Source organism: Rhinatrema bivittatum, chromosome 16 (assembly GCF_901001135.1).
Source record: "Rhinatrema bivittatum chromosome 16, aRhiBiv1.1, whole genome shotgun sequence".
NCBI lineage: Eukaryota > Metazoa > Chordata > Amphibia > Gymnophiona > Rhinatrematidae > Rhinatrema > Rhinatrema bivittatum.
Genome location: NC_042630.1, coordinates 11,650,613 through 11,671,901, shown reverse-complemented (window position 1 = coordinate 11,671,901; position 21,289 = coordinate 11,650,613). Strand labels below are relative to the sequence as shown.

Genomic DNA, 21,289 nt, shown 5'->3' with positions numbered 1-21,289 from the left:
TTTTCCAAACTGAAGAAAAGAAAGGCACATCCTTAAAATGTATGCTTGTGAATAATTACATAGGCATCTTTCCCATGTTTTCAAAAGTACAAAAGTGTCAGAATCAATCCTGAGGGAAATATTGGGGTCTGCGCAGCTATGGCGGTAAGCTGGGTCAGTTTATGCCAGCTTCTTGCAGCCCTTTGTGTCTGGTTGCTGTCAGAGGTGCACATGCTTAGTGAATGGGCGTTAATATGCAAATCTGTGAGGAGAAGTAAAAAAATGTGAAATGGAGGTTCAATACTGGTTCCTCCTCCAATTCCCTCCAAATATCTTTATTTCTGGCTGTGGCACAAATAGTTTTCTTTTTCTTTGGTGAAGTTTGCCCGAATATCGACTGCTACGAAAATTACTATTTATTTTCTGGGGGGGGGGGGGGGGGGGGGAAGTGGGCGGTGATTCAGGACCCACACTAAACTGGAGTGAAGTGAGTCCATGTCTACTCTCCCTGACGCAAAGAGTTTACTAAGTCCCTCATTAGTGATTTAAGAAGTAGAGAGGCCCAGTCACCCATTCACCCAAATCTGAGAAGGAGGAAGCCCAGCCTACCTTCAAGATAGCAGAGATCATGCTCGGGTTCCTTCTTCACTAATTTACCGTTACTGAATTTGCAGTCAAAGAGTTCACTGCTCACGAATGCTCCAAGCAAGGGGTATCCAGTCTCATTGGGGGTGAACTCAAACCAGGCTCCTGGGAACACAAATGGAGAGGAATTACTTTGTACGGCTAAATAAACATAGTCCTTAAAGCAATACTCTGAGAGAGGGACAGATGTGGTCCTGAGAGTCCATGTGCTGCAACATCTTCACTCAGGGCTTCTATTGGCCTAACGATATTTATTATCACAAGCTATTGTTTTACACAGGATTGCTACAGCTTCAAGACCTGTTGCTCCGGTCCTGTCTACCTTTACTTGCTATTCTACATATTTTAACTCTCAAAAGGAAATATTCACAGTCACCCCTTCATGTGGACTCACATAACAAACATGCAGGTGCAAACTGTAACGCACAAAGGGACGGATTTTCAGAGGATTTACGCGTGCGGGGGGGGGGGGGGGGTGTTACGCGCCCCGGACCTATTTTATAAAGGCCTGGCGACGTGTGTAAAGCCCCGGGACGCGTCTAGGCCCCGGGGCTTTACAAAAGGGGGCGGTCTGGGGGTGGGGTGGGGCCAGAGGCCTCCAGCAGAGCGGTCATGTGCCGCTGTGTCGGAGGAACGCGTGCCAGCAGGCTGCCAGCATGCGCAAAAGGTAGAATAACTATTTTGTGGGGGGGGGGGGAAGGTTAGGGGAAGGGGTGGGAAGGTTAGTTTAGGGGGAGGGAATGGGGGAATACTGAGGGCACCCCCCCTTGTGCATGCCGACCCTCAATTTTATAACATGTGCCCATTCCTATAAGTATTTCAAACTAATCAGTTTGCCTATCCCTAGAACTGATTCAAGTGCTATTCTTTGACTTTTAATTGATTTTACAAATATACGTTTTCAGTCATAAGATGTGTGCTAAACTCAAGAAAATATCTATATTCTACGTATATGTCTCTCTCTCTCTATATATATATAATGTCTATAGTATATATATATAGATAGCTAGATATTTGTGAGAATGATTCTTCAGTGTGTCACGGGATATGAGCCCCTACACTGAGGTGAGATTGGCGCTGCCCAACTTGTAATCCAGCTGGGCCCCCCACCGTCAGTAGGCAGACTCGGTGGAGCTGGGACCAGGTCTGGGCTTCCCTTAAACCAACCTCCTCTGCCGCAGGTCAAGCCCTTAGATTCGGAGGCCAGCAGGACGTAGGCGGGGGTTCCGAGGATACCAGACAGAAAGAGTCAAGAAACAGGACAAGGTCAGAGCCGGACGGAAGGCAGAAGCATCATCGAGAAACGGGCAACAGTGGGAGCAGGCAGATAACAAGCAGTGTCAGGTTCAGACAGGGAACACAGCACCAAGGTGAGTCCAAAGGAAAGCAGAGACGAGGCAAGGACAGAGCTAGTTGAAGGGAGGGAGGAAAGAGGGCAGGGCAGGAAGGACGAGGCTGGTCAGGCTGGACAAGGCAGGGCAGACAGGAACTGGGCACCGCATGCAGGACAAGCAAGAAGGCAGGCAACATGCCCTGCACGGCAAGGCAGAAGATCCACTGGCGAGGCGCTGGCCGGGAGGGCCGGCCGGATTTAAATGCCCAGCCATCGCGGATGTCATCGGCGCACAGCTCCCTGGTTTTCCCCCCCCCCCGTGAGACCAGCCGCAGGGCTGTCCCGTGGTCATTGTAAAATGCTCTAGAGTCATACCCTGCCTCCTCCCTCCCCTCCTCAAAACAAACAAATAAAATAACGGCTGTCCTTGTGTTTTACCTGCATCATTCCTGCCTTTGGTATCCAATCGCAGTTTGTCAGCAGCGGAATAAAAGGGATAGGGGACACTTCCACTTTCACAGGGAGCCCGGTGACTGGATATCCCGTTCTCAATAATCTGGCAGGGAACACAGTGCATGACAACTCTGCATCCTAATCTCATAACATTGTCAAGAAAAGGGACGCCTTGTAAATAGGAATGAGCCGAATGGCTTGAGGTATTCAGGCACCACCAAGGAGGTCTGTAGTGTACATACATGCATATGGTATATTCAATGTTAAAATCCTGCCCTTTAAAAAGGGTATAGGGTACAGATTTGCTCTCCATACAAACTGTTTGAACTCATGAAAATAATTATAGGCAGATGTAAATCTTGAGAAAACATCATCCTTCTATTTTTTATGGAAATGTTTACTTCCAAAATTCTTACATCCCAATTGCTTCCTTCTCAGTAAGAAATGTATCGCTCACCATGGCCTTTAAAATGATCAAACTTTAAATAACCATGCCCCACTTACTCCTTTAACAGTGTAGTTAACGATACCATAGGCCCAGAAGTGTGTTAAAGAGTAGTTGTCCTGCTCGGCTGCTGCTAGGAGTTTATCCAGACCTTTTTTGGCATCAAAACTGAGGCTAGCCAACTTGTCGCACATCTCTGTGGCGATAGAATCCAGGTTCTGTGTCCAGTTACCCTTTTCGTAGAGTGGAGCCATACACCTGCAAAACCAGGCAGAGGTACAAACTAGAAGCAACAAACCAGCCACACTGACTTCAATGGAACTCTTAAAATGTTCTCCAAAACTCCTTAGGAGATGTCATAGATTTTTTTTGGACAGACCCCCATAACTTCTGTCTTCACGGGAGGGGACCAAACGAAGAAGATCGGTAAACACAGACATAATAAATGTAGGACAAATAAGACATGGTGTATATATGTCTATATTTGTTTATATTTGTAATTTGTTTAATCGGTTATAGATGTCTTATTTGTCCTATATTTATTATGTCTGTTTTTATAATAGCCCCTGAAGCAGCTCAGAACTGAGTGAAACTCGGCCTGAGTCGGGCATTTTATATCAATAAACTTCACTCGGTGTTTACAGATCTTCTTCGTTTGGTCGCTACTTGCAACTTTGGATCGGTTTCCGGTTTGTTTCTGCAGGGGAGGGGATACAAGTGCATAATTAGCTTGTTGCTTCGCAATTGACAACCTGCCATAGAATCAACATTTCCTCAAGCTTTCCCACCTCGTAATTCAAACTTTTGACGAAAGCTATACAGTGCCTGCCTTCAGATTCAGCTCTCTCTCTCTCTCTCTGTGCCCCTGATCTAGCCCCTCCCCTTACATACAGCCTGCAGGAAGGCTGGGAGCAAATGAAAGAAGAGGCAACTCTGCTCCCTAACCCAGCCCCATTTCTTCTGTTGCCCCTGCCCCCACTTCTCCTGACCTGAAGGGAACTGTAGGAGAAGGGTTAAGTTGGAGTGGACCGAGAAAGCAGTCAGTATGTTTGATCCTTCAAAGATCTCTTAAATCAAACCAAAGATGAGCTTGATATAATTCTTAGGTGGAGTGTTTCCCCTATAGAAGAATTTAATCTTTATGTAAAGGTTCTTGCACCTGCATATGTGACCAATCATATATAATCTGCAAACACTTTGATGTGTTTGTTAAAAGTCTGCAACTGGTGGTGTCTAACAGCTGGCAGAGAGGGTGTTAATTCATAAAAGCCTTGATAACTCAAACTTGTATAATTAATTCAACCCTTTTGGTGTCTGTTAATATCAGGTAGATATTAAAAGTTTAGCACGTGCAAAAACGGTCCCATACACGTGTATGACGGCTGCACACGAATGCCGCAAAGTACTTGCATCAAGAACAAGGGGGCGAGGCATGGGTGTTCATAACTCTGAATTTTAGGAACCCTGACTACAGTGCGCGTCAGCATGTTATCGGCATAACTTTACTGCTAGTCCTGAAGAGGAGCAAGTCTGGAGATCTTGAGTTTTAGGGATGCTAGCACAGAATGAGGGTGCTTTACAGGATGAAGAACCAGAGGGGTCTTCACAACTGCTGAACTTCAGAGACGAGAGAGAGAGAGAAAGAGAGAGAGAGAGCATTGTAACAGGGAGAAAAAGACTCAGGGTGGGTTTGAATCATAAAACACTTATCCAAACCTTTTTTAAACCCAGTTACACTAACTGCCGTAACCACATCCTCTGGCAATGAATTCCAGAGCCGAATTATGCATTGGGTGAGTGAAAATAAATTATTTACATTAACCTGTTCAAGTCTTTCATTCCCTCCCCCATGGTCAGGGTGCAAGGGTCTACAGCACTGCGCTTCCCCCCCCCCCCCCCCCCCCAAACCCACCCTGAGTTGCAAGTGCCCCTCTTACAGTGGTAGATATAAAGAGAGTCCTATTCTCCCTATTACAGTGCATATGATATAAAATTGCAGCGTGTTCTTTCTAAAATTAGCCAGTATATGCACATATATATTTTAGTGCATTTAACAGCATGACAAACTGCTGATGTTGATAGTGTATTTTAGCAGGCATAAGTTTATCTATTCAGAAAGATGTTCATATGAACATAAGAACATGCCATACTGGGTCAGCCCAAGGGTTCATTAAGTCCAGCATCCTGTTTCTAACAGTGGCCAATTCAAATCACAAGTGGCCAATCCAAATCACAAATATTAAACAGATCCCAAGCTACTATTCCTTATTGATTAATAACAGTTTATGGCCTTCTCCTCAAAGAATTTATCCAAACCTTTTTTAAACCCACTAAATGCCATAACCACATGAATTCCAAAGCTTAATTATGCATTGAGGGGCGGATTTTAAACCCCCTGCTCGCGTAAATCCGGGCGGATTTGCGCGAGCAGGGCCCTCCCGCGCCGGCGCGCCTATTTTGCATAGGCCGCTGGTGCGCGCAGAGCCCTGGGACTCGCGTAAGTCCCGGGGTTTTTTTAAAGGGGCGTGTCGGGGGTGGGGCCTAATGGCACGGCGTTTTGGGGCGGGGCCGGGGGCGTGGCGCTGGCCCGGGGGCATGGTCGAGGCCTCCGGACCAGCCCCCGGGTCGGATGATGGCGCGCCAGCAGTCCACTGGCGTGCGTAGATTTACGTCTGCTTCTAGCAGGCGTAAATCACGTAAAGGTAAGGGGGGGTTAGATAGGGCCGGGGGGGTGGGTTAGGCAGGGGAAGGGAGGGGAAGGGGAGGGCAGGTGAAAATAAAGTTCCCTCCGAGGCCGCTCTGATTTTGGAGCGGCCTCGGAGGGAACGGAGGCAGGCTGCACGGCTCGGCGCGTGCAGGCTGCCCAAAATCGGCAGCCTTGCGCGCGCCGATCCAGGATTTTATAAGATATGCGCGGCTATGCGCGTATCTTATAAAATCAGCGTACTTTTGTTGGCGCCTGGTGCGCCAACAAAAGTACGCGATTGCGTATTGTTTAAAGATCTACCTCTGAGTGAAAAATAATTTTCATCAATTTGTTTTAAATGTGCTACTTGCTAACTTCATGGAGTGCCCCCTAGTCCTTCTATTATCCAAAAGAGTAAATAACCGATTCACATTTACCTGTTCTAGATCTCTCATGATCTTATAGACCCCTATCATAACACCCCCCCCCCCCCCCCCCGCCAGCTGTCTCTTCTCCAAGCTGAATAGTCCTAACCTCTTTAGTCTTTCCTCATAGGGGAGCCATTCCATCCCCTTTATCATTTTAGTCACCCTGCTCTGTACATTCTCCAGTGCAACTATATCTTTTCTGAGATGTGGAGACCAGAATTGCACACAGTATTCAAGGCGCTGTCTCACCATGGGGCGAACTAGAGGCATTATGATAGCCACCGTTTTATTCACCATTCCCTGCCTAATAATTCCTAACATTCTGTTTGTTTTTTTGACTGCTGCAGCACACTGAGCTGACAATTTCAATGTATTATCCACTATGACACCTAGATCTCTTTCCTGGGTGGTAAATTCTAATGTGGAACCTTAAATCATGTAACTTTAGCAAGGGAAAATTTTCCCTATATGCATCACCTTCAACTTATCCACATTAAATTTCATCTACCATTTGGACACCCATTCTTCCAGTCTCATAAGGTCCTCCTGCAGTTTATCACAATCTGCTTGAGATTTAACTATTTTGTATAATTTTGTGTCATCTGCAAATTTGATTACCTCACTCATTGTATCCCCTTTCCTGATCATTTATAAATATATTAAAAAGCACGGGTCCAAATCCAGTTCCTCTTCTATCTAGCCAATTGAATCACTATATCCAGACTAGGAAATTGTTGGATCTCATCTCTTTTGAAACATTTCCCTATAATATGAAAAATGGAAAAATTGTAGAGAACCTTGGTTGGTCTCCACTAAAAAGGATGCACCATCAAGTGTAAGGAGAAGAAATGTATACTTGGATTGGTTGGTAGTTCCCCTAAGTGGGATACTTACATGATGGAGGACTGGTTTATAAAAACCAGAGGCACCATTATGTGCTTGTGGATTTTTAGTTGGCCTTTAAAGGAGGCAGGATGTCTCCTATTCTGCTTCTTATTTTATTTTTTGGTGAGGAAGGCCTCATGTATGGAGCCCTGGATTTTGGATAGGAGAGAGAAAAGTCAAATTCCACCCTCCCCCCTTATTTTTAAAATCCCCATTTTTGGACCCATTTGCTTGTAGGAGTCGGAAGTTTTATATACCCTTCCTAAAATTGAACTGTGAAACATGAAACCTTGGATATATTCTTCTTACTCACCACTTGCCATATCATCTCAGACAATTTACCAGTCCCTCTTTTTGATCCAGTTTAGACTGAAAACTCTTTGGAGGGAAGGCCATGTTATCGATTATGTTGTGTACTGCTGTTTGCGCTGATGTTGATACCTCCAGTACCTACCATGTCGACCCTGAGCATCCAGCTATGTAAGTTACAGCATCCAAGAGGTTTTGATTTTTAAGTTCCAACAAGCTTCCCAGGCAAGCAATTGTTGCAGTCAAACTTCCACCAGACACCACAACAGCAATCTGTGGAACATTATTCTAGTGAACAAAAATCAGATAAGAAAATTAGACTGTGACCGCTCATAGTTCTTAGCAATTTTCTTTTTCTGCAGACTTAGCCCACAAATAGTGAAAACAAGCTTGACCTGATCTGACTTTCTAGTAATGTGAAAAAACAATCTCAGCATTCCCATTCATTAAAGATTGCAAATATTTCTGCAAAAGCCAGCAGCAAAGGAAGTTGGTAAGTTAAATAAGAACACAACTTTATGAAAAACAGAATGAAATATGTGCATCTACTCTAGAACCTTCTAGAGAAGTCTGAATGCAGTGAACAGATGAATTCTTAACCCTAGAACTATGTTACGATTTTGGTAATAGTTATTTAATGGTACCGGATCCACTTTTATTCCAAGATTTTTAAGGCAGGAAGACACTTTTGCCTTTCTGTTTTCGATGGCCTTCTTTTCGCCATCCGAGAGGTCTGGGGAAAACCGTATTCCTCCGCTCCTGAAAGTCAAAGTAGTTGCATGTTAGATGCTGACCGTCTGGGTATGATAAAAAAAATAAATAATTTTAGAAAATGGAATAAAGATGACATTCTGAGTAATTGTTTATATATCTTCCCATTTTAAAATCCTGGTTCAGACTGAGGGAAAATATTCTCTGACAGAACCAGCAACAAAAAGTAATTCTTATCTGACTGATTTTTTTTTTTTTTAATGTAAATTTAGAGGTCAATGAAGTAAGGTGCATTGTGCAATGGTATTAACATGCATGCCCTTCCCCAGTAAATAATATACGCTATTCTATATGCTAAATGCTGCGCCCATTAAGGCTTTTATATAAAATTGTGGTATATTTGTACACAGTATAATGATATCCCCATGCTTATTTTCTACATATGCAAATGAGTTTTATAGACAAAGTATGCAAAGTGTTGATATACTAAATGTTGCAAAAATTATCTAAAATACTCACCAAGATATTGTGATTGTGTGCATGGGCGGGGGAGAGGGGGAATGATTGCAAAATTAGACCACAAAGCAAACCCTTCAAATAGTTGATTTGCATGATTTTGCAATGCAGCAGCACAATAACTATAAATTGATAATAAAATTTGTGCACATAGAACTACATGTGAAAATGTACTCTTTGCAAAGTAGATGAATCTTAAAAAGAGGGTTTTGCATGTTATGTTGTTGAATATCATTTATCATAAAAAAAAAAAAAACAACCCAGGCATTAATTGCTAATTTATCTTGTGAGGTTATCCTTCCAAAGTTTCTCTCGCTTTTGTACATTGGCCTCATTATTAACATATTTCCAAACATTATTTAGCTACTGAAATGTTCACCTCTAAATCTGTGCAAAACTAAGTACTTATTATTCAGCTTTGCCAATCATAACTGCAACAGCAGTACCACACCACCATAGTAAGAAATAATGACAATTCATATTTTAAAGAACAATGAAAAAAGGATCTGATGCTTGCCCGGATGTTGATCCACCTGTAGTACTTCCTCCTGGAAACTGAAAAAAAAAATTTTTCAATGCAATATTATTAATTCAGAGCATTAGATTGATCTGAGCACAGTGCACTGAGAGGGAAATTGCCAGTGCAATTTACTCAGATAAATACATTTCTAGATGAGTTTATTGGCCTGGCTTAGGTTTGCGCCCCTCAGAGCATGCACAGTCTTCCAGCTCACAAACACATTTATTCCCTAGAAAAATTAGAGATATTTCTGGGGATGGGGGAGGGGTTAAATCAATGGAGCAAAAGAGCCCTGGTACATTTTGATTTTCCCACCTGCGCATTTGCATATGTATGTAGGCACTTTTAATGCCTCTGCCTTGTAGCCAGTTTCCCAAGAAACCTAAACGATAATAGAGTTTACCTTGTTAAAGTGTTTGAAATATAACGGCGATAAAAGCGCTCACATACATTTTAATATACCACTAAGTATTAGGGATGTGAATCGTTTTTTGACGATTTAAAATATCGTCCGATATATTTTAAATCGTCAAAAATCGTTAGAACCGCGATACAATAACAATTCCCCCGATTTATCGTCAAAAAATCGTAAATCGGGGGAAAGGGGAGGGCGGGAAAACCGGCACACTAAAACAACCTTAAAATCCACCCCGACCCTTTAAAATAAATCCCCCACCCTCCCGAACCCCCCCCCCCCAAATGCCTTAAATTACCTGGGGTCCAGAGGAAGGGTCCCGGTGTGATCTTTTACTCTCGGACCTCCGGTGCATTGTAGAAATGGTGCCGGCGCTACCTTTGACCTGTCATATGACAGGTCAAAGGTAGCGCCGGCGCCATTTTGTTTTTTTGTCCCCGGACGTCAGGAGCGTAAGAGATCGCTCCCGGACCCCCGCTGGACCCCCAGGGACTTTTGGCCAGCTTGGGGGGGCCTCCTGAACCCCACAAGACTTGCCAAAAGTCCAGCGGTGGTCCAGGAACGACTTCCTGTACGCGAATCGTTTTTCCGTACGGAAAATGGCGCCAGCCATACGCCGATATTGGCAAGTCTTGTGGGGTTCAGGAGGCCCCCCCCCAAGCTGGCCAAAAGTCCCTGGGGGTCCAGCGGGGGTCCGGGAGTGATCTCCTACGCTCCTGACGTCGGGGGACAAAAAAACAAAATGGCGCCGGCGCTACCTTTGCCCTGTCATATGACAGGTCAAACGTAGCGCGGCGCCATTTCTACAATGCACCGGAGGTCCGAGAGTAAAAGATCATACCGGGACCCTTCCTCTGGACCCCAGGTAATTTAAGGCATTTTGGGGGGGTTCGGGAGAGTGGGGGATTTATTTTAAAGGGTCGGGTGGGTTTTAGGGTTGTTTTAGTGTGCCCGAGAGTGGAAGATCACACCGGGACCCCCCCACTGGACCCCAGGTAATTTAAGGCATTTTGGGAGGGTTCGGGAGGGTGGGGGATTTATTTTAAAGGGTCGGGGTGGGTTTTAGGGATGTTTTAGTGTGCCGGTTTTCGATTTACACGATTTACACGATATTTAAAAAACCCAAACTGCGACGATCCGATTCCCTCCCCCTCCCAGCCGAAATCGATCGTTAAAACAATCGATCACACGATTCACATCTCTACTAAGTATTCAAAATTGCCTCCCCCCCCCCCCCCCCCCCCCAGGTTCCAGAAATGTCCTGTTTCACAAACGTTAAATATCCTGGATGCTTGTTTCTTTTTTTTCCCACTTATTTGAAAAGTAATATCAGATTTTCAGCTAAAGATTGAAATAATTTGCCTGGCTTTCATTGGCTGCTAACATCCTGCCTTCATTTCCTTCGGCTTCGCCTCTGAGTTGCTCTCCTTCACCAGAGGCAGTGGTGATTTTCCTGCCAACCCCGGATCATTTTTGTTGTTGACCTGGAACCTTTATAAATTTGCTTCCTTTTTCCCCACTGGGAAAAAGTGAAAGGTGGGGGTTGCTGCTGATCCTGAGCGGGTATCTTTTTATTATTTTTTTTTTAATTGAGCAGAGGAATTAATTTCCAACATCTTCCTGATCCATAGAGGTTTAAATCAACTTGTGTACATAAAAGGCATGTACAGCAGTTCATTATTCTCCAAGATAGAATAATGTGCACTGTAATGGAGAAAGTACAGAGAAGGGCAACCAAAATGATAAAGGGGATGGAACAGCTTCCCTATGAGGAAAGGCTGAAGAGGTTAGGGCTGTTCAGCTTAGAGAAGAGACGGCTGAGAGGGGATATGATAGAGGTATTTAAGATCATGAGAGGTCTTGACCGAGTAGATGTGACTCGGTTATTTACACTTTCGAAAAATAGAAGGACTAGGGGGCATTCCATGAAGTTAGCAAGTAGCACATTTAAGATTAATTGGAGAAAATTCTTTTTCACTCAACGCACAATAAAGCTCTGGAATTTGTTGTTAGAGGATGTGGTTAGTGCAGTTAGTGTAGCTGGATTCGAAAAACGTTTGGATAAGTACTTGGAGGAGAAGTCCATTAATGGCTATTAATCAAGTTTACTTAGGGAATAGCCACTGCTATTAATTGCATCAGTAGCATGGGATCTTCTTAGTGTTTGGGTAATTGCCAGGTTCTTGTGGCCTGGTTTGGCCTCTGTTGGAAACAGGATGCTGGGCTTGATAGACCCTTGGTCTGACCCAGCATGGCAATTTCTTCTGTTCTTCTGTTCTTATGTACTGTAGTACAAAGTAGAGAATTGTATTTGTAACTATGTAATTTTTGGTTTTTTTTTTGGGGGTGGGAGGGGGTTTGCATTTTCCACACACTTTTGGAGCACTGTGAAACATTAACACTTCATCACTTTGATATTTACTTTCCCTGATATTTATTCCTGGTGCTATAGGAAAAAGTGAATGCAAACACTACTCCAAACCTTTTAATATCTCCCAGTGCGAGAATGATATATCACTAGATCTGCTCCTAAAATCTAAGGAGATCATTGTACCCACTGAACTTGTTATTCTCCAGGAATATATTTAACCTGGGCAGACTAGATGAGCCGATTGGTCTTTTTCTGCCATCATTTTCTATGTTTCTATGTATTAAGCATGCGCATCACTGTTTCCTGTGGAAAGGATCAAACCCCATGTTCTATCGTTAATAGGACGATGTGCTAAGCAGTGTTGAGTGATGCAAATATCATAATGTGAGCCAAAATCACCAAATATACACCCAACTTCTTTTGAAAATTTTGCATGTGCTATCTGCCCTTTTTTTTTTCACAAGTAATTTAGTTTTGGCAGTGCTAAATATTTGCAAAATAGTTTGTGGGGGATGAACGATAATGAAAATTGGCAACTTGAGAGACACAATTGTGTTTTTTTGTGCTAAAGACTGTGATTACACATAGGCTATGTCACACCCCCCACCCCCACCCCCCGCCCCCCAAAATACCACAGCAGACATGTCGGGCTACTCCGGAGGTCTTTTCCACAGTTCAGAACATCAGGTCTGAAGTGTTCCCTTGTGAGATCCTTGTAGATTATGACACAGTGATGCATTTGTGTACTGTCTGGGTCAGTTGAGGTAATCATTGTCAACATAAGTTATTGGGTAAAAGATTCATTTTTATTCAACATTTTTTTTCTTGTTTAACTACTCTCACATTCTTACCATTACTAATACTAGTAATAATAATAATAATAATAGCAATAAATACCAAGAGAGATGTCATATTTGCTTGCAGTTATCCCTGGTGCAGGACTTGGTTACTTTTACGGTAGAGGATCTGTCCAATAAAATGAAAAATAAACTGTTATAACGCAATGATTACTCAAGTTGCAAAATATCAAATATTAGTTTTGTTTTTGATAAGTACGACTTATCGTAATATCAGAATCTTAACTGTTAGTGTCTTGTTTCTTGCTTTAAAATAACTGACATTCCATTTCCAGGCTCAAGATCTGATATGCGTTGATTGCTAATCAGAAAAGTATATTCTTTCCTTCTGGATCTATTACCTAAATTCTATTCTGGAACAGTATAGTAGGGATTTGGAGGTCCATATTCAGTCGCAGTGTGGGTCAGCTGGTTAACCAGATAAACTTATCCAGCTAACCATGGAGCAATGACTATATCAGCATTTGGACATGAGAGCTTCCCCCAGCATCTCCCATGTCTCTCCTGAGCCTCTGGCTCAATGATCTCAACCTTGTAGCTGGAATAACAATTACTTCATTAGGTTTGTATCAAAGATCATGATTATTATTTTTATGGTGGGTGTTAAGCTGTAATTTTATCTCTGAAATCTTTATGGTGTATTGCAAAGAAAACAAACCACTATTACAATCACAAGTAGTAGGTAATCTAATAGGCTATAAAAAAACAAAATAAAGAACACTGAAGCCATCACTGAATAAATATAAACAAATATTAATTAATAAAAGCAAAACACAACTGTGCAAGAAAAACAAATATCAGCAGAAAAATTTGAAAATATACTAAACCATTCTGGTAAACTCCCACCATCCTGAAATGGTCCTGCATAGTAAGTAAAGGAAAGAAAACAACTCGAAACCCCAAATATCCCACTGAAAAGAAAATTCATGAAGCAAGTGTGGGCATCAACAAACAGCACACAGATCCAGTGCCACAGAGGACCCAAGGTGATACTGAAGGCCTATGCCTCAATAAAGGAACAGCTGTTTATATATATATATATATATATATATATATATATATATATATATATATATAAATATATATACCTCCAAGATTTCCATACAGAGAATACAGCCTCTATCAAAGGAAAGGAAACTCTATAATGAGGGGTGAAGGGATGAGAGTAAACTCAAGAGTAATCAAAAGATTTGGTTGTTTTTTTTCGCAAAGCTTGTGGGTGCTTGGAACTGCCTTCCATGGAGTGGTGGAATCAAGCTCAGTATTTTAATTCAAGTAAACATGGGATAAATGCAAAGGATCTCTGAGGGAGTAGTAGAGATTGTTGGTGTGATGAGCAGATCAGTTAAACCATAATGGTCTTTATCTGACATCACGTTTCTATGTTTATATTGTTCTGTATGGATTCCTTTTGATATTCGTTTTCAAAAATAGTCCTAACTGTGACTTCTCTTTTTAAAACTTGTAATGAGAGACAACACCAACAATTTTTCTATTTTAGAAAAAGTTATATTCCTTCATTTTTAATCTCAGTGGTTTGTTTTATTTACTTCCCAAAGATTGTTTAATAAGCCATGGCAGTATTTATTTCCAGACCCTAACACACGCGATAAACGTTTAGAAAATAACCCTCTTAGCCAGATAAGTCTAAATATTGACACTTTTCCGGCTAAGTTAGCTGGATAAGAATCTAAGCTCCAGAATGCCATTTCCCACCCACCGCTTAATCAGATAACTATTGAGCCAGATATTTATTCATTGAGCGCAGCCAGACATTCAGACAGTACCACTTAGCTGAATACATCCTTACTGATCTTGCTAAGTGGTGCTGAATTCTGAGCACATTAATTTTTTTTTCCCTGGAAATAATTCCTTCTCTCCCGTATCAATTGCTTTTAAACTAACAGAGCCCGAGACACTGTTCTTCCATTTACTTTTAACCAGTCGCCTCCTCTTACTTTTCCAGGAAAAATATTTTAAAAATCAGAATAAAGCCAGTCTCACACTTTCCATCCACACATAATTATAAATGCTATTGTGATTTACCTTTTGGTTGGTATTTTCAGCAAAGTTTACTCACCCTGACAGGGTTAAGATCCAGCATCTCCGTCAGCTTCACAGACCAACTGTTGACTAGCAGTTGGTTTGTGCCTTCTCACATTTAAATATCACTCCTGGTGACATCACCTACAAAAACATAGTTCCTCCCAAGTTTTGAAATGTCTCTAAGTGCCTTTTTATGGACTCTTCCTAGAGTTGATAGGGTCTGAGGAATAATTGTAATTACTTAAAAAAAAACAAACAAACATCAAAAGCTTTAAAATATCTACAGAGAGAGGAATAACACTCCCTCCCCCAGTTTCTCTCTATTTCGGAAGATCTAATCGTCACTGGGGATGTGCATTCATTTAAAATGAATGCGCAAAACAGGCTGATTCATTATATTTGGGGGTCCCGGAATGAATTGGGGGGGGGCACCCGGAATGAAACAAACCTTATTCGTTGCATTTGGGTCTCGTCCTGTGCTCTAGGCGAAGTCCAGCTTCGGGCCTAATCCCAGGCCCGAGCTCCAAAGTAGAGGTTGCAGCCTTTGCCCGAGGGTGATGCCGATGCCTTGGCCTAAGCTTAGGCCTGAAGCTAGGCCTCGCCTAGAGCATAGGATGAGACCCAGATCAGAATCCTCAGCATATCGCCAGGGTGCCAGCCTAGGCCTGGGCCGATGTTAGGGCCTTGGCTGACCCTCCCCTGAGCAAACTTTTCTAGTCCTATCCTCGCCCCTCCCCAGTGACAAAAAAAAAATCATCCCTGCTGGGAGCAAGGGTCTCACTCACCCACTCCCGGTGACTCCAGTGCTGCATCTGATAGGCAGTGCTGGAAGCATAAACTATGCTTAGTTAATACTTCCAGTGCTTTCAAATGTTAAGATGGTGGATCACGGTGGTATTGATAGAAATTTTTAAAGTCAAAATAGAAAATGGATGCAGGGGAAGGGAGACAGATGGAATTAATATATTTGAGCAGTTCTGGACAGACATTACATTTTGTATTGTATACATTTTGTATACATATTTTTTATATATTTTTTATATTTTTTATATATTTTATATTTTATATTATATTTTTTATTATATATATTTTTATTTTTTTTTTATTATTATTATTATTATTATTTATTTTTATTATATATATTTTATATTATATTTTATATATTTTTTATATATTTTGTATACATATTGTATACATTTTGTATTGTATACATTTTGTATTGTATACGGACTGATTTGTATTGTATACAGGAATTCCGGTATATAAAAATTAAAAATAAATAAATAAATAAATAATTTTACATCATTTACAAGAGGATGGGAGCTGCAGACCCTTTGATTTTTTTTTCCCCTTGTGTTAATACTTCTACAGCGTTACTTACCTGGATGTCTTTTAAAGATGTCTGGATAAGTTACAAGTTATCCGGTCACACAAGGCTGGATAAATTTAAAACCTAATTGGCTACATTCTAACATAGCTGGTTAGGTTTTAAAGTTATCCGAGTACGTGTAACCGGTTAACGTTAAGCAAGTATCTTCAGTGGGAAATTTCAGGGGTGTACAGTGAACACAATTTTGTTTTTGTTTTTCAGAAGTTTTTCCTACGAATTTCGGTTTGTGGAATTTTTTTTTTTTTTTTTCATTTCATTCATGTGAGAAAAATGAATCAAAAATTTTTTAAAAATCCAAAAATGGACAAAAAAATACAAAAATGGGGCCTCCCACCTACCCAGAAAAATGCTGGGGACCAGGATTCCCCCTGGCCCATACTTACCGAACCAGTGGGGATGAGGCCTAGGACTAAGCCAAAGCCTCAGCCTAGTGTAGGCCAAGGATATGGTAGGTTGCCAAGACTACAGACAGATAACTTGTCCATTAAGGGCCTCATTTTCCAATAACGCATTAGGGGGCGTTACCAATGCAAATGAGGCTTCTTTCGTGCAGTGGGGAAACAACGCGTGCGGCGATGTTTTCGCCATTCGCGAAAACATTAGCACCGCACGCGATGTTTTCCCAGTGTGCGATGATTCTTTCGGTGTTTCATCGCGTGAGAGAGAGAGAGAGAGAGAGAGAGAGAGAGAGAGAGAGAGAGAGAGAGAGAGAGAGAGAGAGAGAGAGAGAGAGAGAGAGAGAGAGAGAGAGCGCCTTACTATAGTGCCTATGCCCTAGACAGGTATTTTAACCCCTATGGGAGGGCCAGCTACTAACTCGAGGTGGGGATTAGGTATGAGCGTCGGGGGTTGGGGGCCACTTTCGCATTCCACATGAGACCTACGGACAGAACAGTGCTCTCTAGTGCAGATTTGCTGGCCGTCGGAGTGAGGACGCTCACTCCAAGAAGTGGTTTGGGCAACATTCTCTCCACCTAGCTTGTTGTTGCCCAGGTAGAGTGTCCATCAAGCTAGGTGGAGAGAATGTTGCCCAAACCACTTCTTGGAGTGAGCGTCCTCACTCCGACGGCCAGCAAATCTGCACTAGAGAGCACTGTTCTGTCCGTAGGTCTCATGTGGAATGCGAAAGTGGCCCCCAACCCCCGACGCTCATACCTAATCCCCACCCCGAGTTAGTAGGTGGCCCTCCCATAGGGGTTAAAATACCTGTCTAGGGCATAGGCACTATAGTAAGTCTCTCTCTCTCTCTCTCCCCGGGACCGCGATAACCCTTTAGTGGCCCCGTAACGCAAATCTCAGGGTTGTAGCTATTATCCGCGATAGCAGCCGCGCTAACACTGCGGCTGTTTCGCCGCACACGATAGCTTTGCATATGCTCTGCCCCAACTCCGCCCCCTGACAAATTTGCATTCGCAAATCGCGATAACAGCCGTTATCGCGATTTGTGAATTTATCGCGCGCGGTAAACTCCTTTGAAAATGAGGCCCTAAGTGGCCTACTGAATATTGGCCTCCATAAGTCTTTGTGGCAAATGATACAGGGGAAGTCAGTAGAGCCATGCCTTTTTCTTTTGCATCTTGGTGCATTCTTCCTCCTCTTTCTGCTTCTTTGCTCCTCTCACGGTGCTTTGGAGAACTCCTGCCATGCAGGAAGCCTGGTATCCCTTTGCACCTTTGCGAAGCCTTAGGCTAGTATTCATGCCACTTTTTGATGCCTCTTTGCCACAGTCTGATTACCTTGCAGTTCTTTCCCCCTTTTGATGATTTCTTCCCACAAATTTCATTAGAATTGATCAGAAAATCACTATTCTGGAGTAGAGATGTGCATCGTTTTTTGTGTTCGTGTCGTTCTTCGTTTTTCGGCCGCCATGGAAAATGTCGTTTTTTTTCAGTTCGGGTCTTTTTTTTTCGCGAAAAATCAATTTTTAGTTAGTGCGCGCTAACTCCCCATTAGTGCGCACTAACTCCCGTTAGTGCGCACTAACAAAAAACATTAGATTTTGTTACTTTTTGTTAGTTTTTGTTAACGGGAGTTAGTGCGCACTAACGGGGAGTTAGCGCGCACTGACTCCCGTTAGTGTGCACTAATCGGAAAAACGAATTTTTGCGAAAAAATGGGAAAATCCTGATTTTTTTCGGGCTCCCTGAAACATGCCGAATTGGACAATTTCGTTGCAATTTTCCAATTCGGCAAAAACGAATGCACATCTCTATTCTGGAGTCCACAGTAGACAGCCGTGATTTCCCCATGTCTTTTAATGGCAAACAAATAATCTAATGAAACAATTTTTTTTTCATATTGAAACTAATGAAACAGATTTGGGTCTCAACAAAATGAATGAATGAACCAAATTTTTTTTTTTTTCCTTTTGCACATCCCTACTGTTGGGTCAATCTCCCCAGCATGCTCATTGCGTCATGGATTGAATTTCTTTTACCTTCCCTTCAAACCATCTGCAACTGCATCTTAATTGAAATTTCCTGCATTATTAGATTTTTCAGGTGTTTGAGAGAGTCAAACATCAAGCCCACAGATAACTCATCAATCACAAGTTCTTCTATCATTTAAGAGTACAATCAGATAATCTTTTAAAAAATAATGTATTTTTAAAGAGGCCAATATTAAAAAAATAAAATAAAAAAAACTTCTGTTTAACTTATCCAGTTAAAGTTATCTGGATAAGTTAACCCAGATTTTCAGCGGGATAAATGTCCCATTGAATATCCCCAAACAAAGTTATGCATGAAAGCTTTGTCACCTAGCTGGCCAGATTTAGATGTCACTGTTAGGTTGAAAATTTATCCAGGAATGACCTTCCAAATGGGAGTGGAGGAGTAGCCTAGTGCAGCAGTGTGTCGCCAAGCACTGGCAGGTGTGTTGCGGCTCCCGGTCTTCCACTGCCCCGCTTGTGCTTCCCTTCTCCCTAGGGGTGGGGCCAAAGAATGGAGAGATGCTGCGTGCCACCGCTGGAGGCCAGGCTGGCAGGGCTGAAGAGAAGAGAGACCTGTGCGCCACCGCCCGCAGGGCTGAAGAACAGGGCTGCACGCTGCAGCCAGCGACTGAAGAGTGTAGAGACCTGTGCACTGCTGCCGCAGGCCAGGCCGGCAGGGCCGAAGAGCGAAGAGATCCTGTGTGCCGCCGGAGGTAAGGCCAGCGTTGGCTGATAAGCGGAGGCCAGGCTTATTGGGCCAAACAATGAGAAGAGGCTCCATGTGAGCTTGTGTGTGTGTGAGAGAGACAGAGACTGGTCACGGAGGTGACTGGTGTGTGTGTGAGGGACAGAGACTGGTCACGGAGGTGACTGGTGTGTGTGTGAGGGACAGAGACTGGTTAGGGAGGTGACTAGTGTGTGTATGTGTGTGTGGGAGAGACAGAGACTGGTCAGGAAGGTGACTGGTGTGTGTGTGAGGGACAGAGACTGGTTAGGGAGGTGACTAGTGTGTGTGTGTGTGGGAGAGAGACAAAGACTGGTCAGGGAGGTGACTTGTGTGTGTCTGAGGAAGAGACACTAGCTAGTGAGGTTACTGGTTCTGTGTGAGACAGAGACTGGTTGTGACTCGTTGTGGGCCCTAAGGAAGAGGACTGTGAGGACACAGCTTCAGCAGCCACTGCTGCTTCTGGTGAGTGCTATTGGCCTGCAAGGGAAAGGAGTATGAGAGTTGCTGGAGAGGGTAAGTAAAGGTGGCTTTTTATTTTTCTTGATTGACTGCCATTTTAATTATTGGGTATTATGTGATGTGTCTGCTGTTTTGAAATATTTTATTGATAGTTGGACATGTTTTTATAATTTTTATGAGTTTTTAATTGTTGGATATTATTCTGTTCATCAGCTGTTTTGTAACATTTCTTAGTATAGTTTTACAATTATTTCTAAGTAAGGATCTATCTATAGCAGCTGGGCTTGCTCTGTTTTCCTAATAGGAGGTGTATTAGTGTTTAGGGACTGGTTAAATATTTGTAGTGGTAAATTACTGTCTTTTCATAAGGAGGGGTATAGTGCCTGCCAGTAAAGAGAGTTTGTTTTGCTTTTACTGAGATGTCATCAGAACCAGAATCTTTTTTTGTAAGGTGAGTTGTACAGGGTAATGCCCTAGTTCTGCTCTGCACCCATTTTTGTGGGTCGAGGGGGTTCCTGAGGATACAGAATGTATATTTACATTTTGCCCCATGATGGTCACATGTTCAGTGTGTCACGCATGTGAGAACCATCTGTCAGGTGTGTCCCAGCTGAAAAAAGGTTGAGAACCACTGGCTTAGTGGTTAAAGCAGTTGGGCTGTAAACCAGGAAAAGCAGGGTTCAAACTCCACTGCTGCTCCTTGATCTTTGGGCAAATCTCAGGAGAATTATCAAGCCGTGATATTTTATAGCGGGAGGAACAAAATATCATGGGGGAGTGGTCCCATATTTTGTCACCACAAAATATTGTGGTGATATCACCATATCGACAAAAAAGAGACTGCAAGAATACATAATAGCGTCCTTTTTCACATGGGGGCTGCCATTGCTTTAAAGGGCAATGCAACCCTGAAAGCCCCCCACCCCTGACACACACACACTTGACTGTGTCACAAAAACCTTCCCGGAAGTCTTGCAAAACTGCCTCTCGAGGCGGCACAAAAGTGTTACTAAAAAGAATTTGCATCAAGTGTCATGTGGTGATGACCCACTCACCTTCCCAAACCCTTCCCCTTAGTATAAAATTGTCCTCCCCTACCATAGTATCCCCCCCCCAGGCATTCAATGTCCCTCCACCCTAGAACCTCTCCATCCATAAATAAAGTCCCTAGCATCTAGAATCCCTTCTCAGCCCTTACCCCTTGGTCCCCCCTTGTTTCAAAAAAATCCCTGGTAGTCTTTTACCACTAGAAGAATCATTCATGATGTAGTCATGGCCTGGAGCACGCTCTAGCCCCAGGCTGGTCAATGCCATTTTCCAAAATAATGTCAACCAGCCATTGCTCTTAGCACATCAACTAACTTGGGGCTAAGGAATGCTCCCAGCCGCCACTACACTATCAGGAATTATTCTAGAGCTAACATAGATATAATAAAAGGATGTTCACAATATCTTCAATCAAAATGAAATGATCAGGTATTGTATCCTTGTCAAAAAAATATGTTAAGCATTAAATTGTTTATAACTGAAAAAATTTATGATCAAAAATATGAATTTTTGTTCCTAAACTCATAAAGGTGAATTTTAAAAGCCCAGTGCGGGCATGAATCGGGAGACCGACCTTATTTTAAGGAGCGCCCAGATAGGCATGCAAATGCCATGGCACACACACCTCATAAATGT

The 21,289-nt window shown here is 42.7% G+C and overlaps 1 protein-coding gene across 2 annotated transcripts in view; it reads right to left on the bottom strand.

The window, feature by feature from the left end:
- The window catches only part of LOC115078071 (cytosolic phospholipase A2 gamma-like), a 50,807-nt gene that overhangs the window by 26,021 nt on the left and 3,497 nt on the right, over positions 1 to 21,289 (bottom strand). The window contains exons 1-8 of one of the 2 annotated variants that reach the window (XM_029580693.1): positions 14,634 to 14,711; positions 12,594 to 12,662; positions 8,908 to 8,945; positions 7,808 to 7,922; positions 7,309 to 7,451; positions 2,915 to 3,113; positions 2,396 to 2,513; positions 589 to 729 (exon numbers count right to left, since the gene is read on the bottom strand). In XM_029580693.1, the coding sequence (XP_029436553.1) occupies positions 589 to 729; positions 2,396 to 2,513; positions 2,915 to 3,113; positions 7,309 to 7,451; positions 7,808 to 7,922; positions 8,908 to 8,945; positions 12,594 to 12,608 (769 nt within the window). In that variant the 5' untranslated portion in view covers positions 12,609 to 12,662; positions 14,634 to 14,711. Of the gene's footprint in view, positions 1 to 588; positions 730 to 2,395; positions 2,514 to 2,914; positions 3,114 to 7,308; positions 7,452 to 7,807; positions 7,923 to 8,907; positions 8,946 to 12,593; positions 12,663 to 14,633; positions 14,712 to 21,289 lie in introns of those variants that run through there. The other variant, XM_029580691.1, reaches the window with a different exon arrangement.